Genomic DNA, 19775 nt, shown 5'->3' on the forward strand with positions numbered 1-19775 from the left:
GAGCACCAACACGGGTTCATGTCCCAACAGATCCAGGCACCCATAGGTCCCTCAAACCCTGCCAGGAGCGATCCTTGAGCAAGGCCATGTATGGTCCAAAAGGATGCCAAGAAAATCAGCTAGGAACTGGGGCATGTGGCCACTGCCTACTCATGAGCTTAATCCCCAGCTGCACCTGTCCTGCCGGGGGGAACCTGAGGCTGCATTCAGGCCACTTCTTCTCTCCTTTGTGCACTGTGACAGAGGAGCAGGGCAGCCGAAAGGACCCAAATCCAGGGAAAAGTGGGACCCCAGAGGAGACAGACCTCGAGCCACCTACTCTATCCCGAATTCCCAAGCGACCGAGGTTCTCGGGCTGTTGGATATTAACCAAAGTGTGTTAGGCTTCAGTGAATTCCTCCTTTACCTCCTCCCAGAGAAGCTTACAGTGCTCTGGTGAGGACCCCTAATGCCTTGAGTTGATCTCTCACCTTTCCCTGTAGTAGTTACTAAGTCAAAACCTTCTGGAGACTCTAGACTGGGAACTGAATTATTTGCATTTCTCCTTCCCATAGAGGCTTTTCAGATCTTACTACAGACCAGTGCTTTTTGCTTAAACACAGAGAAACTGTTAATGCTGTGCTGCTAGTATTTGGGAGTTGAAAATCTTAGAAAATCTTAGAAAATTTAAGATTCCATATTTTGGAACATCGGCACTACAGATATTTGGCCAAATGGCGAGGGGGATATGTTGGGCTTTGCAGATTACATGAATTTGTTTGCAATTGATGCTGGAACAAAAAGAACTCACTTTGCACACTGTCCACCCCAGTTTAGTCTCTGAATAATACCATCTTGGACTGAGAGGTCCCTGAGCACAGAGTCAGGTGGAAGTTGTGAGCACTGCTGGATGTTGCCCCAACATGACAAAACAAACAAACAAACAAACAAAAGAATTACACCAGTACTTTTTAATAAAAATCATTTTTATTAAAATGTCTACCACCACACAAAACTTATAAATCAAATATATAAAATAACAAACAACTTTTATAGTGCTATAAATCACCAGAAAGATGGTGCAGCCCGCAAGGCTCCCCCTGAGCACAACTCTGAGTGCTGGAATCCGGGTCCCCACACCAGGTCTTATATTTGGGTGTCCTGGTAAAGTCAAAGGAGAGGGAAGCGTCCAGCCATGTCTGGGTTACAGGAAAAACGTCCCGCAGGCAGCAGAGCGCAGACACTTGGGGCCAGGCTGGTTCTGGCGCTGCTGGGCTGTCAGAGACGGGGCCCCCGTGGCAGCTGAAGGCTGTGCAGGACCCGCTGGCTTTTCTGGCCTTTCCTGCCCTTCCTCTTGGCGGCCGTGGCACACGTTTCTGGGGCAGCTTTCGGGGGTGCAGGCTGCTCCCGGGGCGCCCCATGCCCGTGTCTGGAGCCGTGGATGATCACGGCGTTGGCGGGCAGGGTGGCGTCCGTCTTCCTGAGGTTGGGCGGCGGCTTGGGACGGCTCTGCTCCTGGAGCCGCCTCCAGCAGTCCAGGCTGATGCCAGGAGAGTCCTCGCAAAGCTCGGGGTGCCCAAACACCGAGGGCTCGAGTTCGCAGGCAGGGTGGCCCAGCAGGTCCCCGGGGATCGCTGAAGACACGCAGCCTGGCCCCTCCGGCCCGGCCCAGTGCCCATGGCCACCGCCTCTGTCCCACTCGGCCTTCTGCGTGTAGAACAGGACATAGGCCTGCTGGCTGAGGACGTGGGAAACGTCGCAGGCACTGACCTTGGCGTCGTCCATCTGGTACCACTGGCAATCTGCCGCTCTGACGTAGCACAGGTAGTGGCCACCGTGAGAGGTCCAGCCGGTGTGCACCAGGACGGCGTAGAGCAGGTAGATGAGATGCCCCTCGTGGGGCTCCGACGTGCAGCCTCCCATGTCCAGGCACTCGGGGAAGCTCACGTGGCCAGCCAGCTTGGCACCGCCGTCCTGGCAGAACCTCTTCAGCACCAGCATCAGGACCCGCGAGGCCGCGTGCAGGGTCAGCGTCTTGGTGGCGGGCATCTTCTGGCCGCAGCTGCCGCACAGGTAGGCGTCAGGCCCCTCCAGTCGCTCGGGTTTCACCAAGTCTCGCAGGGCTTGGGCCACGCTCGGAGCCGCTCCCACGTCCAGCGCCACGTCCAGGTAAGGCTCAAAGGTGTCGGAGATGGCCAGGCAGCGCAGACACTGCACCTGGGACCGCCAGCGGCCTCCAAAGATGCCCGCGATGTCGGCTGGCCTCTTCCCGCCGCCCTGTGGGCAGCCTTGCTGCATGGCATCCAGCGTGGACATGAGGAATTCGTGCGCGTCTTCCTGTCGCTGCCTGTGGAATCCGGCCAGCAGCGATGGGCACGGTGTGAGGACCTCCCCGGGGCTCCGCAGGGCCCGGCTGATGTGCTTCCGCACCCCGCATGCCCTGCAGCAGGGCCGCTGGCCGTGGGTGCCACGATGAAGTCCGGACGCTGCCCAGCTGGCCAGGGCCGGAGTGTAGGTCAGACACTGCAGGGCAGCGTTCACGTAGCAGCTGTTCCCGACGTTCCGCAGCCCGGCTCCCACCGCACGTCCTGTCTTCCTCTCGGGAGGGAGAGCCTTGGCGCCAGCCCGCCCCTGGCCCTGCAGAGCCAGACCCACCTGGGAAGTCGTGGGCCACAACTGTGGGGCGGCCTCAGTCAGGAGTGCGTCGCTGCAGACCCCAGCGTTCTTCTTGCTGCTCCAGGATGCAGCCTGTGCCATCTCTTGGCTTGAGTGGAAGCTGCCCAGTGCAGAGAAGGGGCCTCCGTATCTCCAGAACTCTGCGATGAAGACTGCGTCAGAACGACGACTTCCCTTGGCAGAGCGCTGGAAAGAAGCTCAGCCCCCTGGCAGGCGAGTCCCTAAATACGTAGATGCAGCCCCGCCCAGCACAGGCTCTGCCCACCAATCTGCAACTTGTCCAATCCGGTTGAGGGGAGAGTAGGGTGTGTGACCACGCCCTGTGATCACATGACCCCTAAGAGGCTGGCCACAAAAGGGTGTGGCAAGCACAGGGCTTGGCCAGTTACGGAGGCCCTAAGGCCACTGGACCCCTGGGGTGCTGTGTCTCCAGAGGCCCTTCAGACTGGCATGGCACCTCCTCAGCCTACACTAGCATGCGACTGGGATGAATGGAGACATTACTGGCACCTGCTCGAGCAAATGCATGAGTAACAGGATGTGTGTTGATCAAGTGATCAAGTGGTATCTTGGTTCGGTCATCCTGAGACGTTTGAGTCAGGCTGAGGGGATGGTGGCGATTTTGGATTGTGGAAGCAGGTGGCTGCCAGGGGCTCTGCTTGGGAGGACACAGGCCAACTCTCCAATTTACCCAGTCTGTTCACCCATGCATGGGTCCAAGCTTTTCTGCGGTTTTTGATCTCTTTCAAGATTTATTTAGGGGTCCCTGAAGCAAGGCCGGAGTAGCGCTTACAGGGTGCTGTGGAGTTAGTTCCAGGGATGACAGCCAGTGCTTCCGTGTGTATCAGGAAGTCAGCGGGGGTAGCCCATCTCAACTCCATGAATGCCAGGAGATTTCAGTCACAAAACCCACATATCAGAATTTTCAGCAGATCTTACCTTGGTGAGGTCCGTCCTGAGACGGGGGAGTCAGGACAGGAGTATGGCAGCGAATTTGGATTGTGGAAACAAGCAGCTGTTGGTAACTTCCTGTTGCTATTCTGAAATCTGGACCCTTACTGAGGCAGTCAATGGGGTTACCTGGCTGAAGGGGGAATGCCAGTGACCACTGGCCACCAGGATTTTCAGATCTCTGAGTTCCTATTGGAATCAGAAGATGGGCGGGTGAGCTGATGTCTCAGTCTGATAGTCACACAACACACAAATCGCAGCTGGATGTTTTAAACACAGAAACCTTTAATCCTCAATGAAAACGCACTAAACCAATAGGAAAGGAAATTACACACAAGCCACATTCCCATCCTCTGCCACGTCGCTGGGCGGTGTGGTAGGGGACCCCCATGGCAGTAGAGTTTGCACCCCCCATTTCTCTAAATAAAAAGGACCCCTGGATTCTGACCCTTCAGATTTCAAGTTCATTCTGGTTGCTCCAGATCACGTGTAACCTGGGTGCTATCACTGAGTCACACAGTTCATGCTCCCAGAGAGGCGCCTCTATTCCTTTCTTCTCTTCTTGCCCTCATGCTCACATTCCTTGGGGCGGCTGCTATCTGAAGGTCTTTTAGAGGCACTGTGCTAATTGGCTTCTTCCAGAAACTTGTCCAAGCCAAAAGGACCTTTTTCAAACTGAACTGCTCCCTCTCGGCCTCGCTGCTTACTCTCTGGACAAGAAGACTCCTTCTCGGAACAGATCTGTTGGTTCAGAGGACCTTGGGAGACACAGGGACCCAATCTGGCTGGGCATATGGGGCAAACGCCTCCCAGCTACAGTCTGGCTGTGCTACGAGGGGCTTGGTCCTGATCTAGGTGGGGTTTTTCCTGGAGATTTTTTTCCTTTTGGGTCACACCTGGCGATGCACAGGGGTTACTCCTGGCTCTGCACACAGGAGTTACTCCTGGTGGTGCTCAGGGGGACCATATGGGATGCTGGGAATCAAACCATGTGTCGGCCGCATGCAAGGCAAACACTCTACCCGCTGTGCTATCTCTCCAGCCCCAAGGACTTTTGCACAATAAAGTGAAGCTGGGTGTCTTGCAGGAAGGTTTAGGATACGCAGAGTGGTCAGCTGAGATGGAACTTCCCCCAGAAGCCTGCCAGGAGAAGCTGAGGCCCGTCCTTGAGCCCCTGAAGTGGGCAGAGAAACAGCTCTGCAATTCCCATCAGGAGTCTCAACCCTCTCAGCTCTGAGGGTTCAGCAGCTCAGACCCACACGGTAGCCCCTTGGCTGCAGCCCAGAGGGAACTGACATCAGCGGGTCCCCTGTTTCCCAGACTCCCCTGCCCTGACAGCCCCACCCAATCTGCTGCCAGAAGACTCCAAAGGCCTCAGTCTCTTTCCAGGGAGAAACATCTGGCTTCCCTGCTTTGTTCTTTTTAGTCAGGTGACCCCAGGGTCCACTTCACTCTCTCTAGGTGATTTCATGAAGCAGATCGAGGGAATCGAAGGAAGAGACCAGGGCCTCAGCAAGGATTGGGAAACTCATGGCCTGGCCCTGCACTGGACAGAGGGAGAGAGGGAGAGAGAGAGAGACAGAGAGAGTGAGAGAGGAATGATTCCTTGCAGAGCCAGGACTAACCTCTGAGATAGATCTTGGCAACCCCTGCCCTTGCAAACAGTGAGGCCGCAGCTTCCCCTTACACAACTCCTGCTACTTTCCCAGCAACAGGCTACAACCATGCCCACCTGGGTTTCTCCTACCTCGCCCGCCCACGTGGGAAGCTGGGCCCGGAGCCCCTGACCACAGAACCCTAGTGCTCGGGACTCCTGGGCCCCAGCAGAGACAGGCCTGGAGCAGAGCAGCTGCCGCTGGTCCCTCAGGACTAGCCGCAGCTCATGAGGCTTCATGTGGCAGCTAAACCCGCACCTCACGGGTGCCCCACGCCCAAGGCCGCCTGCCCGGAGCTGACAGCAGCAGCTTATCTCAACTGGCTAAATCTGAAGCCACCTCACCTTCCTACAGAAAGCAAAAAAAGAAAAAAGGAAAAAAAGAAAGGGGGAGTTGCAGAGGAGTCTGGGATTGTTCAGGACTGCCTTGAAGACTGAGATTAACAGGCCATGTGCATGCAAGATTCTCCCAGGACACTCAGCAAGGGTGTCTATTTTCATGCCCTGGAGTCACAGACAGGGTGTGGACACCAAGCTGGCCCCGCCTTAGCCCCACCAGGTGACCCAGTCAGGTCCTGCCACACCCTGTCTGGCACCCACCCTCCAGGATTGCATAAAAGCTCTTCCCCATCAGTAACTAGAAGAGCATCCCTGGAGCCTGTCCAGCTTAGTGCAGCCCACTGAGGCAGGGAGACTTCCTGGCTCAGCATGATGGATTCAAGCCTGTCGAGAGAACGGGAGCTATTCAAAAAACGTGCTCTTTCTACTTCTGGTGTTGAAAACAGATCAGGAACTGCCAGCTCATCATCATCATCATCACCAAAGAAGAAGAAAGCAAAACTAGACCATGGAGGTTCATCCGGCGCTAAACAAAATTCTGATCATAGTAACAAATCATTGAACTTGAAAGCTTTTTCGGGAAGCTCTGGATATAAGTTTGGTCTTCTTGCGAAGATCGTGATTCACATGAAAACACGGCATCAGAGAGGAGACACACACCCTCTCACTTTGGAAGAAATTCTGGATGAAATACAGCATTTAGATATCGGACTCACACAGAGGCAGTGGCTTTCGAGTGAGGCTTTAGTCAAGAATCCCAAAATTGAAGCCATCAACGGGAAGTATGCCTTCAAGCCCAAGCACAGCCTGAAAGGTAAGAAGGGCCTGCTCCGGCTCCTACAGCAGCATGAGCAGCGAGGCCTGGGAGGGATTCTTCTGGAAGACATAGAGGAAGGACTGCCCAAGGCCCAGAAGGCCCTCAAGGCCTTAGGGGACCAGATACTATTTGTCAACCGACCTGATAAGAAGAAAATTGTTTTCTTCAACGATAAGAGCTGCGAATTGTCTATCGATGAGGAGTTTCAGAAACTTTGGAGGAGTGTCCCTGTGGATTCCACGGATGAGGAGAACATTGCAAAGTACCTGAGGCATTGGGGTGTTTCCTCCATGCAGGGTTCCGGACCCAAGAAAGTGGCCCCTGTCCAGAGAAGGGCCCACTGTGCTTAAGAAGCGGCGCTGGAAGTTGCAGAACGAGCACTTGGCGGGAGTGCTGAAGGAGTGCCCGGGCATGGTGGCTGGGAAGTAGTGCCAGCGCTGGCCGAGCCGAGTCACCAGAGAATCATGAGCAGTGTCGGGGCGTGACCTGGACAGACCGTGTTCCTGCTCTCCTGCTAGGACTGAGGAGAGGAGCAGCTCGTTGTCGATACCTGGCCGAAGCCCGTGGGAGGGACTGGGGCTCGGGAAACTGGTCCTTCCTGCTGAGCTTCGGGGACTTCCTGGGGGAAGCTGCTGAGCTGGCCACACAGCCCTGGGGGCGGGACATGGGGAGGGGATGGGAATTGTGTACAGCCAATCCCTCTCCGTGGTTTTAGTATGTTTTCAATTAGGAATAAAGGTTTCTCTGTTCAAACCACCCTGCTGGGCTTTGTGTGCGGGTGACCATGAGACTGAGATGTCAGCTCACCCACCCATCTTCTGATCCCAAGGGAAACTCAGAGACCTGAAAATCCTGGTTGCCCGTTGGTCCAGTGACCCACTGCACAGTAAGCTTGAACATGAGATTGTATAGTTTTCTCATTAAAGTTTCAAAAGCAGAGGGGTGGAGTGATAGCACAGTGGGGCTGGCATTTTTTTGCCTTGCATGCATCAGACCCGGGTTAGATCCCCAGCATCCCATAGGGTCCCCTGAGATGTGCCAGGAGTAATTCCAGAGCACAGAGCCAGGAGAACCCCTGAGCATCACCGGGCGTGACCCAAAAAAGCAAAAATAAATAAAAATTAAAATAAAAAATAATTTTAAAACAAGTTCAAAACAGAAATGAAACGATGGCCTCTTTGGAGAGAATGGGGCTGCCACAAGCATGGACCATCCTGAGGGTCACTGGAAACATCTTAGCCTCTAGCTGTCTTGGCTCATGACCTGGAAACACCTGTGCCCATTGCCCCTGTGCCCACAGAGGGACCTGACACCACTTTTCCTCAAAGAGGAAGATTCCGGCTTGCCGTCTGTGATGCAGACTAGAATGAACTTCCTTTAGAGAAAATACTCTTTAGGCCTCTACCTCAACAGAAACTAGGTATGTGCTCCAGAAAGGCCCGGCACAGTCTGGATTACCACCACTGCTGCAATGACTCCCCTCAGGTTCTTTGGAACCCAAGCAAGAGAAGCTGATGGACTGCGAGAGGACCGGTGTTATGGCTCTATCATTTGTCCCTGGAAGCCAGACCAGGGCCTCTCTGCAGCTGACCCCTGGGAAGGGGCAGAAACGTGATGCTGATTGCCTGTGCCCTGTGGGAACAGGGATTAGGGGTGACCAATCAAGTCACCTACTTAGTTCAACATGGTATGTGATGGGGACCTTGAGGACTAATCATCCAGCCCCTCTCAAATTGCTTCTTATCTGTGACAAAATAGCTCATTCCATAGACAAGATGGCTCCTGGGGTAGCTTCAGAGTCTTCCATTGGCAGGAGTTGGCCAGAATTTCCATGAAATTAGTCCCCGATATCCTACTCTCCCGTGGGACAGAGGTGTGAGCCAAGGATAGCCTCTCTGTGGCACTTAGTCTGTCACGTTCAACCCCAGGAGAGAGAAAGGCACAACGTCAGAGGTTCTTTTTTTAAGAGGATGGGCATCTTCAAACTGTCCCACAAAGCTCTAGTAATTAAAACATCATGATAAAGGAAAAAGCACTGACTCAGATCAGTGGGTTAGAATTGAAAATTCAGAGCCAGATCCTCAGGTATACAGACAGCTAATCTGATCAAGGAGCAGAAGATGTGAGTAGAACAAGGAAAGCCTCTTCAAAAAGTGATGTTGAGAAAACTGGCCAGCCACATGCCAAAAAAATAAACCCAGGCCCCTTTCTAACACAATACACAAAAGTAAGTAGAAATCAATTAGACTTTAATTGAGAAGATCTTAGGAGAACATGAGTGGAACTCTCCATGACATTGGCGCTAGATGCATCTCTAAGGAGTCAAGGCACTGACCAAACAAACAGAGCAAATATAAACAAGTGGGACTACATTCAAAAGCTTCTGACTTCAAGGGAAGTGGTGCCCAAAATACAGACACCCCAGGGAGCTGGAGGGAAGGGGCCCCTAAGACAAGCAGAATCTCTGTGCTGAGCCCTCTGGTGACCCTGCTCACACAGAGGCTCAGAGAGGGACAGTGGGACAAAGAGCAGCAGGGGTTCCCCAAGGAGCCCAGAGGGCTCTGCCAAGAAGGGACCAGGAAAGAGCTGAGGGCCTGTCAGGTCTATTCTGGGTCACCCAACCCCCCTTCGCCTCCCTGCAGAAAGGGGGAGGTGAAGATAAGTCTGGGATTATTCTGAACCATCCTGAGGCGTGAGATTAACAGGCAATGACCATGTAAGGCTCTCCCAAGACACACAGCAGAAATATTCTTTTTTCATTCCCTGGAGGTACAGACAGAGTGTGGACACCACGCTGGGCCTAACCAGTGAGGCAAGCAGGTCCTGACACACCGTGTCTGGCACCCACCTTCTTCACTTTCGTAAAAACCCTTACCCCTCCAGAAGTGGAAGAGCATCCCTCTGAGAGTTTCCCTCCGAGACGGTACCTTGGAGAGCACCCGTCTGAGTGTGTCCCTCTGAGACCTTCCCTCTGAGACTATCTGAGACTGGGAAGTTGCTGCATTGCTCCAGGAAAGCCCAAGATGAGGGTGCGACTGAGTGCTGGTGCCCGTGGGGCACAGAAGAAGGGCAACACTCTGTTTTTGACTGGCCCTCCCTGGTCCTCCCTGCAAGACAACAGCAACATAAAACTGGCAACCCAGCCTCCGTGTTGGATTCAGCACTGCAAGCAGTCACGATTTCGGGCCCAGGTACACTTAGGAAACAGCTATGCGTCATTTCAGATGGTACTTCTCGGGAAAGCAGCCTGACTATGCCCCCCGGAGTCCTCAGAGGATGAGGATGGAGCGTGTCTGTTCTCTCCAAAAGCCTAGGAGAAAGTGGCAACTCCTGAGGCCTGGGAGGAAGATACCCCGAGAGACCCTCGGCTCCGGAGTCTGCAGAACCGCATCACTGAGGATGCAGAAACACGATTAGCTCGACATCGGAAAACTGTGAAAGCAGGAGGAGCAGGAGAAAGGGACTCAGAGGCAGAAGGACAGGCCGGGCATGTGGCATAGGCAGACAGCAGCGAAGGACACGACAAGGGTTCGGATGAGGTGGACAGGTGCAGCCCCTTCCCAAGCCCATCTTGGTCTCAAAGAAGGACCGAGGGGCAGTTTCAGAACATGAGGCCCTGACACAGAGGGCGTGGGTGACCCCCCAGCCTGAGTTTGTGACCAACAGTTGTGATGAAAGCTGTCTGGTCCAACAATCTAAAATGAACTAGAATATCTCAGGTCTTAAAGGCGCAAATTGCCGCCGACGCCTTCATCCCTTTGGGTCGGGCTGAGATTTGCCCAGGGGTCCCATCAGTTCCAACTCTGGCAGCTCTCTCTGGACCCACCGTGTCTTCACAAAAGCAGAATCTGAGAAACAGCATCTTCTAGGCATATTCCATCATTGTATGCCCAGCTGTGCTGCCAGGAGGGAACTCACCAAGGTTTGTGTAACGGTTTGCATGCATAGTAAAAGAGACGGGACATTCTGGCTCTTTTTTTTAACTTTTATTACTGAAATACAATGAGGTACAATTGTAGACTTACAAATTTTTGCGCTTGGGTTTCAGTTATACAATGTTGACTATCTATCCCTCCCCCAGTGCCCATTCCCCACCTCCAAGGCTCCCAGCATCCCTCCCACCCCACCCCTGTGGCAGGGCATTCCCTTTTGTTTTCTCTCTCCTTTTCGGGGCTGTGGTTTGCAAAAGAGGCATTGGGTGGCAATCATGTTCAGTCTATAGTCTACTTTCAGCATGCTTCTCTCATCCTGGGAGGATCCTCCCAACACCCTTTACTTGGTGCTTTCCTCTCTCTCTGAGCTGCCTTCTCCCCCAGCATGTGTGGCTGGACTCCAAGCCATGGAGTGAACCTCCTGGTACTTATCTTGGCTATCATTCTGGCTCTTTAATCTGACCATTCTCCAGCTCCCAAGTCACTATTTTGTTCTCAAGTTTCTATTTCTAGGAATATGGTACAGCTCCCCTACTACAGTGCATTGCCAAGGTGCAAATCCGGGTGTCCTCAAGGACCTCCCATGTCTGTCCATAGTTTCCAATCTCCTCTTTATCCCTCCAGAATGACCACTCTCCCGGACTATTACCAGGCATTCTTGCTGCCAGCCCTTTGCCCCTTCAGATGGGTATTTACAGTCTGGCCTAGTGCTTCCTCACAGAATAGCTTCTCGGGTGCCCGAATGTCCACCCAAACCAGCCCAGCAGAGGTTTTGTGTGTGTCCTTTTGTGATTTGGTTCCAATCTCCCCTGGTGTTCTTGTCCTGTGTCAGAACAAGATGACGAGAACAGCTGTTTTCTGCGGGCTCATTTGTAACTGTAGGAAAGGGTAGAGACGGCCTGGGCCAGTCCCCATGCACTGGGGCCACTGTGCAGCCCAGTGAAGGGGCCCTTAGCAAGAGCGACTTCTTCACAGTTCAGGAGGTCCAAGGGCCATATTCTTCTTCTAAGATAAGCATGCCGAATTTGGAGCCAGACATTAAGAGTTTGCAGGTCAAAGCTTTAGCATTCCTTTTTTCCAACTCCATAAACAAAACCTTATAAAAACAAGTCCTTGAGAAACACAAAGCCGATCATTCATTGAGGGGACTTCTGGAGGAAGGAAAACACATATTTGAAGAGTGTTCAACTCAGAAGGCACAGTATAATCAATGAGAAATCAGAGATGAAAAATGGTCCTCTCTGTCCCCAAGATGAGCCTGGGCTATTTTTTTTTGGCTCCGACGTATAAGCATTTTATGTTTGCATTAAAATTTTTAGTACCCTATGAAGGCATAGACCTTCCTCCTGGGGAATTTGACTCTGAGGAAATCTCTGCCAATGTGCCAATCTCAGTTGTCTTTGTGAGATCACTTCCTGAATCCATCAATAAATGCTTTAAATGCAACCTTCACTCTGGCCTTGGGATTTCCTGGAAACTTTCTCGCCTGCATTGTAATGCATGACCTGGACTCTCATCTTCATGCTGGGAGGCAGCAGCAAGAATGGAGAGCAAGTGGAAGGCCTCCAAGGGCGAGGACTCAGCTCAGCTCAGGTCTGGAGGGTTGGGCACACAGCAGGGGGAGGAGAGAGTGTCCCATCTGAGTTGTTTTCCCTCGGTGTGTTGTTTCATTTGTTTATACGGAAGGAGGGTTTGTTCAGGATGTTAAAGGGCTCTTTGGAGATGTGCCTCTGGGTCATCTATCTGCCCACTTGGATCTTTCTCCAACAGATCCTGGCCACAGTTAATGAGAATTCATGGCCAAGAGTGAACCACCAAGGACCAGATGTGGTCACATCGCTGGAAATGAAGTCCAGTGAATGGAGCAGCTGTCCCAATCCCTGAGGAGGTACACTAGGGGTCATCCTGATGGCCACCAGAGCCTCAGATCAGGAGGCAACACCTAGAAGCCTTCTCGGGGCTTTAAAATTCCAATTCACAAAAGTTAAAATAATAATAATAATAAAATTTGGAAAATAAAACACCAACACAATTCTGATTCCAAACACTAATCCTTACAAGCTAATGGAAAGGACTCCCATGCTTTTCTGTAGACGTGGAAGAGCAGAACCACCTCTGTTGGGGTCCTCACGGCAGAGGGAGAGGTAGAGTGAGAAACGGGAGTGCTGGGCTTGATCCAGAAGTGGGTCTGCGGGTGACCCAGAAGTGACCTGAGAGTCCCTAGGCTCTTTCTTGGGCCCCTGTTTTCAGACTACCCGGGCTGGGTGGGGAAACCCGGGTGCTCTTTGTCCCTCAACTCTGTCTGAGCCTCTGTGTGAGCAGGGGTGCCTGCAGGCTGTGCATAGACTCTGCACTCAGAGACGGGCCCTTCCCCTTCTAGTGGGCAGTTGCATGGGGGCCCAGTGTGCTCTTGCCCCCTTGAACCAGACACTTGAGACCAGCTCAGCTCTGGGCACTGAGAAGGCCCGTGCCCAAGGCGTCTCAGGCTCGGGCCCAGAATCAATGCCAGCTGCTTGGCTGTCTTGGTCCGGGCACCCCAAAGCTGGAAACTGTCCACAGTGAGCCAGACCTCTGGGTTCCGTGCCTGCAAGGCCCCAAACTCCAAGTTGCCAAAGGCCAGATGGCCTCACTCGGCCTCTCCTACATGTCTCAAAAGAACCGGCCGGCCGTCTGGAGCCCCGTTGCTATTCGGCATCTGAGTGAGAGGTACACGGGTCAGTGCCGGAGCAAGTCAGACCTGGCAATCATTGACTACATTAACGAGGCTTTGCTTGCTGTACTTAAACTTTGCAGCCATTTGTCCCCACTCCAGGAAGTAGAATTTTGCACGGAGACGGTGGTCTTTTCTCGTTTGGAATTTTGGGACAACAGCGAGATCAGTCAAGCAAAACCATCGATTAATTATGATATAGTTAATTTCATAGTATAAACATCCACCGGGAGAATCGCGTGTTCAACGAATTACCATGGGTGGTCTTGGTGGATATGATGAACTCATTCACTGAGGACGAATGAATGTTCGTTCCATTCTAGGCCATGGGTCCCAATGTGGAGTTCTTCGGCTGATCTTCTCGGTCCTATCTTGGCATTAAAATCACCAACAATGATCTTGTAGAAAGTGTGGTCTTCTTTTTAGAACTTCTCCAGCTCCATGCAGAATTTCTCAATTTCTGCTTCATCATAATTGGACATTGGTGTGTTGACAACGAAGATAGAAATTGCTGGCAGTGAGCCACATCTATTCAAGGGTAATCGTCTGCTTCAGGTTGTTAGGCATTCGAATGAATCAATACTCATGGTCAAGTTCATGTTGACAAGGACACTGACACCACCAACACATATTCTGTCCATGATCTGAGGAACAGTTACTTCTCCAATGTCGAAAAAGGCGTGATGTGATTGATGCCTTCTAATCTCGGGCAGACCAATGATGCACTTGATCTTTCATGCTTATACCATCAGGTCCTCGATGGATGCATCCAATGCCAGCATACGTGCATTGAAAGTACAGATAGCCTTTTTTGTCCTTGTTTTGCCAGCCTACTTTGGCCTTGAGATTTTATCAGCCTCTCCATCCTCATCCTTCCTACACTACCATATTGGTGGCTCTTTCAGGGTCAGGGGAATGAGACCCGTTGTATTTACTAGTTTTGGCATATCAAATATGCCATGGAAAGCTTGCCAGACTCTCCCATGCGGGCAGGATATTCTCGGCAGTTGTCAGGCTATCCGAGAGTGATAGAGGCTTTTAGGGTGGCCTCTAATCGCCCTTGCAGATGTTCACATGGTTCAAACCATATTTGAACCCTATCAAATATGGTGAGGTAATCTTGGAAAATTTACTTAATACTTGCAGGTATTTGGAGAAACACAGTAAAAGATACTGATTCCAAAACTTAGTACTCTGGGCTCCATGGACAAGGCTACTGGGCTTCTACGGTAAATCCAAGTAGCTCCTCAGGCCTAGTTTAGTCCTTCCTTTCCCACGGGGCTCCTGTCTCTTAAGTCACAATGGTTTGCACCAGATGGTGTTTTTATGTTTTCTGAATTGTCCCATTGCGATACCTCAATAGTTTCACTGCTCGCCTTGGGTCCGACCCAGTCCCACAGCAGACCTCTATTTGTGTGGTGTTACGAACTACAGAAACCAAGGCCTGAGTCAAGGAATTATATCGATGCCCAATATCTATCTCAGAGCCAATGAACTCCCAAACACAAGCAGCACAGCATTAATGGTCTCTCTGTCTTTACTGAGCAAAGATCACTGCTCTGTAGTAAACTCTGAAAAGGCCCTAGGGGAAAGAGAAAAGCATATAATTCAGTTCCCAGTCTACAGGGGAAGCTTTGGCCTTGCTAACTGTTTGCAAGAGCAGGGGATGCCAAAGATCTATATCAGAGGTTAGTCCTGGATCTGAAAATAATCACTCCTCTGTGTGTGTGTTCTTGTTTGTATGTATGTGTGTGTATGTGGTGGTGTGACTCTCCTGGTCTGGTCAGGTGCTAACTACCCCCACAGCTTGTGCTGGGTTTTTGGGCATGTGCATGTGCATGTGAGGGATAGAGTCTCTCTCTGTGCCCGGACCATGGGCACCATTGCTCAGAGGGACCCTCAGACAGAGACAATGGGACAAAGAGCACAGGGGATCCCCACTCAGCCCTGGGTCTCTTCCGACAATGGTCTAGGAAATAGCTGAGGGCCTCTCACATCTCTTCAGGGTCGCTTGCCTTGCCCCCCATCCCACCTCCCTGCAGAAAGGGGATGCTGCAGATGTTTCTGGGATGGTTCAGGACTGTCCTGGCATGTGAGATTATCAGGCTGTGAGCATGCAAGTCTCTCCCAGGACACACAGCAGGAGTCGAATTTTTTCATTCCCTGGAGGCACAGACAGGGTGTGGACACAAAGCTGGCCCTGCCCTAGCCCCACCAGGTGACCCAGGCAGGTCCTGCCACACCCTGTCTGGCACCCACCCTCCAGGCTTGCACAAAAGCTCTTCCCCATCAAAATTGGAAGAGCATCCCTCAGAGAGCATCCCTATGATCGCATCCCTCTGAGCACAAGAAGAGCATCCAAGTGAGGCCTGGAGGTTCCTGCATCCCTTCGGAAGCCAAGACTCAAAGGCTCTGCCCAGGACCTTTCCACAGCTGGTGTCCCCAGGGAAGAAGAGAGCTGGAAGCATCTTCCTGAGTGTACCAGAGCACTGCCAGGTACTGCCCAAAAAACAACGAAAAAGATCTTCTACAGGAAGCGAGAGGGCAGAAGGAGTGGAAGCAGCGGCTCTGAGGCCCTGACACCCAGGTGGATGGGCAGCTGCTATGGCCCAGCAGGAGGAAGCCCTCACTCTATGGGAAGAAAACGAAGAAACTGGACGAGGTGCTGAAGGTGGGCAGGCACGCAGAAAGGGACTGTTTTCCAAAGAATTACGATGCCTGATGTACGCGTTTGGGGATGACCAGAATCCTTATACAGAATCAGTGGAAATTCTCGAAGACATCGTCGTAGAATTCATCACGGAAATGATGCACAGAGCAATGTCCATCGTGTGCAAGGCCGTGTCCAAGTGGAAGATATTGTCTTCTTGGTTCGCAAGGACCCGAGGAAGTTTGCTAGGGTGAAAGACTTGCTTGATGCGAATGAAGAAATAAAACGTGCTAGAAAAGCATTTGATGAAGCAAACTATGCATCGTAACACCTTGTCCTATCAGACGCTGCATTATCTCTAGGGAAGCCACAGCTCACTGCATTCGCTCTAGGAAGTTCTTGGTATCGAGTTACGAAAATGAAATTTGAAGAGAAGCATTTTCAACCTTGATTTTCAGTCTTCAATTGTACTACAATAAGCAAACCTTGAATTTCCAGTCTTTAGACACCTGGACTTGAATTTCCTGGCAGTTATGGTGATGTGTAAATTGAAATATATTTTTAAATTTTTTATTAATTCACCATGCTAGTTACAAAGCTTTCATGATTGAGGAAACTTTGTCATTGTATCTCTTGGGAAATCAATTAAAAAAAGAGTGGGAATAAAATTTAAAAAAATAAAAGAAAGAAAACCTTGCATGCAGGAGACTATGCATAATCTCATGCCTCACTTTGCTCTCTAAATCCTCTCAGAGTCTCCTGTGGCTCCCCACTTTCTGAGGGGCCCACCGTCCTTCGGCTGCACCTGGGGATGTCTACATCTGAATAGTGCCTCAGTTTCTCCTCTCTGAGGAGCTCAAAGCATGTATGTCAAGGAAATGTGGTCTCTAGATTAAGAAATCTGAGTGTTATTTGTCCCCAGCAGTCCATTGCTTTGCGGGGCAGCCAGTCTGGGTTCTCTCCTGGCTCTCATCCTTCCCAAACCCCAGCTCCCCGCCCTGGAGGCCACCCAGCACCCAGACTTGAGGGGGTTTCTGTTTCTACATACCCACAGCAGGGATCGTGGCCAGCATTCAGCACACCATGCACCCTGGAAGGGACACTGTTCCTTCCCCTCCCCAGGCAGGCAGATACCGAGACTACGGCAAGGGGCTGGCATGGGCACCAGGACCGCCCCTGACACAGGAGCCCAGAGGGGACACTCAGGTGCAGGCCTGGCTCTCCACAATCCTGCAAGCTCACTGGCCGCAAGGATGAGGAACACAGGCTGGACAGGGCCCACAGCCCCTCCTCACTGCCCATCAGCTTCTCGGCATTCTTCCCCATAGACCCTGACCCTCTGATAAACTCAGGAACAGCGTCATCTCTGCCCCCAGGCATCTGAATTCGAGTTTTTACTTTTTCAAATATGCAAATGTTTATCCACATCCTAGTGCCAGTGACACAGGATGCATGTTCCAGCCCCTGCATCTCCTCAGCTGCTGCTATTTTCTTTGCTGCCAAGGGCTCAGGTGGGGGGCAGGTGTTCGCCTGAGACCCCGAAAACCGGTGACACAGAGGAAGGGATCGGGAGAAACCCAGAATAATTGCCAAATCTGAGTGTGGTCTCAAAAGTTCTGAGAGCTTTGGGAGTCTGGACAGACGGAACTGGTCCCGGGTGGAGCACATGATGGTTCTGCCTCTGGTTGGAGCTCAACCATGGCTGGAGTCGCCCTATCACCAAAACACACACCCTCACAAGACCAGCAGGATGGTTTAAACAGAGAAAACTTTATTTCTCGTTGAAAACACACTGAACTAATAGGAAAGGGGATTATACACAGGCCATATTCCCTCCCCATGCCATATCGCAGGGCTGTGTGGTAGGGGACCCCCATGGCAGTAGAGTTTGCCACCCCCTATTTCTCGAAATAAAAAGGAGCCCTGGGTTCTGACACTGCAGATTTGGTTTTTATTCCGGTTTCTCCCAGAACAAGTGTGGCCCTACGGGACCTGTGTCCCTTCACTGAGTCACACAGTTCTTCCCCCCAGAGGCGCCTCTATTCCCTTCTTCCTTTCTTGCCTTCATGCTCATGTTCCTTGAGTCGACTGCTATTTGAAAGTCTTTTAGAGGCACCGAGCTGTTTGGCTTCTTCCAGAAACATGTCCAAGCCAAAAGGATCCTCTACATACTGAACTGGTACCTCTAGGCCTCGCTACCTATGATCTGAACCAGAAAACACCTTATCGGGAACAGATCTGTGGATCTTTCTTCTGGGTTCGAGGTCACCACCATCCGTATTCTTGTCTGAATTTTCCCTGGGCCTGTAAATGTCAGGGGCCCGATCTGTGCCACCTCTCCATGCTTGGTCATGAACTTTGTATATTTCGTCTTCTCTTTCTGCAAAACCGCTGTCCATCCCCTATGTTTGGTTCAGGAGCCTCTGAACACCATCGGAAGGCCGAGGGTTGGCCACACCACGTGCAGTCACTTCACTGGTAACCGAGTTCTCATGAAATTTAGGCCATTTTTTCTCGGGTGCCGCCCTGGAAAGATTGAGGTCAAGCCGTCTCTCTGTCTTCCTGTTCTGCCGGATTTCATCTCTCTTGCGTGTGTCTACATCCTCTTTCAGAACATGGGTTTTGAGACCAGCTCTCCTCCCCCTGGCTCTCTGGGCCATTTCTCTGAGCGACTCTTCACATTTCTTCTTTTCTGTCGGTGCCATCTTTCTCTCTACCCGAGCACGCATTTCCATAGCTTCACGAGCCTTCCGGTCGGCATGTACAGCGCTTCTGCCAGCTGGCAAAGTTCTCATTGATTTGCACGGTCTGCACTGACCTTCCAACATCAGTCAGGTGTTTGTCTAAGGGAACTGTGTAACCCCTCGCGTTCTTCCATTTGGAGATACAAGGAGGAATCTTCCATGCTTGTTGCTCCTTCACAGTCATCTTCTGGCTGGGAGGATGCATGATGGGTGCAGGAGGAGAAGGTGGTCCCCAAGGAGTATTCTTATTAGTTTTGAATCTCGTAGGCTCCATGGGATCTTTCTGCATTTCCAACACCTGAATAATCCTCAGTTTGTCTCCAGAGTTGAAAGTCGCTCTTTGCTGAGCTGGAGTGTATCGGATATACTTATCAAGAGCCCGCTTTTCGGCCGCTTGGGGAGGCACGGCGGCAGCCAGCTTCTGAATCACAGACCTCTCGAAGGCTCATCTGGTCTTTTATATTACCTCTCGAATGGCTTCTTCATCGGGTCTTTGGAGGTCATCTGCCTTCGAGGCTTCTTTGGGTTGGGTATAAAATAAGAAAACATCATCGGTGCTGCGGAAGGCTCTGAAGAGTGGGGGCAGGGAAAGCAGCCCCTGGAAGCGACCTCCCCTTCTCTGACTGGCTCCCTCGACCCCCACACTCAGGACCGCCCAGCTGGGCCAGGGTCAATTCAGCTGTGAGCACCAACACGGGTTCGTGTTCCAACAGATCCAGGCACCCATAGGTTCCTTAAATCCTGCCAGGAGTGATCCCTGACCAAGGCCATGTATGGTCCAAAAGGATGCCAAGAAAATCAGCTAGGAACTGGGGCATGTGGCCACTGCCTACTCATGAGCTTAATCCCCAGCTGCAACTGTAATGCCGGGGGGAACCTGAGGCTTCATTCAGGTCACTTCTTCTCTCCTTTGTGCACTGTGACAGAGGAGCAGGGCAGCCGAAAGGACCCAAATCCAGGGAAAAGTGGGACCCCAGAGGAGACAGACCTCGAGCCACCTACTCTATCACGAATTCCCAAGCGACCGAGGTTCTCCGGCTGTTGGATACTAACCAAAGTGTGTTAGGCTTCAGTGAATTGCCCCTTTACCTCCTCCCAGAGAAGCTTACAGTGCTCTGGTGAGGACCCCTAATGCCTTGAGTTGATCTCTCGCCTTTCCCTGTAGTAGTTACTAAGTCAAAACCTTCTGGAGACTCTAGACTGGGAACTGAATTATTTGCATTTCTCCTTCCCATAGAGGCTATTCAGATCTTACTACAGAGCAGTGCTTTTTGCTTAAACACAGAGAAACTGTTAATGCTGTGCTGCTAGTATTTGGGAGTT

General features: G+C 51.8%; 2 protein-coding genes and 2 pseudogenes across 2 annotated transcripts; 2 read left to right on the plus strand and 2 right to left on the minus strand.

The window, feature by feature from the left end:
- Positions 1–1257: 1257 nt before the first annotated feature.
- On the minus strand, positions 1258–2736 carry LOC130020269 (ubiquitin carboxyl-terminal hydrolase 17-like protein 6). Its single transcript, XM_056110880.1, has one exon. The coding sequence runs from the start codon at positions 2734–2736 to the stop codon at positions 1258–1260; it is 1479 nt and encodes a 492-aa protein (XP_055966855.1).
- Positions 2737–5971: 3235 nt separating this feature from the next.
- Positions 5972–6766, plus strand: LOC130020321 (general transcription factor IIE subunit 2-like). The gene has a single exon (XM_056110930.1). The coding sequence runs from the start codon at positions 5972–5974 to the stop codon at positions 6764–6766; it is 795 nt and encodes a 264-aa protein (XP_055966905.1).
- Positions 6767–15662: 8896 nt separating this feature from the next.
- Positions 15663–16036, plus strand: LOC130020322 (transcription initiation factor TFIID subunit 13-like; annotated as a pseudogene).
- A 2074-nt stretch (positions 16037–18110) lies between these two features.
- LOC130020270 (SNW domain-containing protein 1-like) lies at positions 18111–19289 on the minus strand (annotated as a pseudogene).
- Positions 19290–19775: the final 486 nt, after the last annotated feature.

Source organism: Sorex fumeus, unplaced genomic scaffold (assembly GCF_029834395.1).
Source record: "Sorex fumeus unplaced genomic scaffold, SorFum_2.1 ptg000011l, whole genome shotgun sequence".
Taxonomy (NCBI): domain Eukaryota; kingdom Metazoa; phylum Chordata; class Mammalia; order Eulipotyphla; family Soricidae; genus Sorex; species Sorex fumeus.

What these genes read in the sequence shown, in the direction of transcription:
- LOC130020269 (XM_056110880.1), bottom strand. Translation starts at nt 2,736, where the DNA reads ATGGCACAGGCTGCATCCTGGAGCAGCAAGAAGAACGCTGGGGTCTGC.
- LOC130020321 (XM_056110930.1), top strand. Translation starts at nt 5,972, where the DNA reads ATGGATTCAAGCCTGTCGAGAGAACGGGAGCTATTCAAAAAACGTGCT.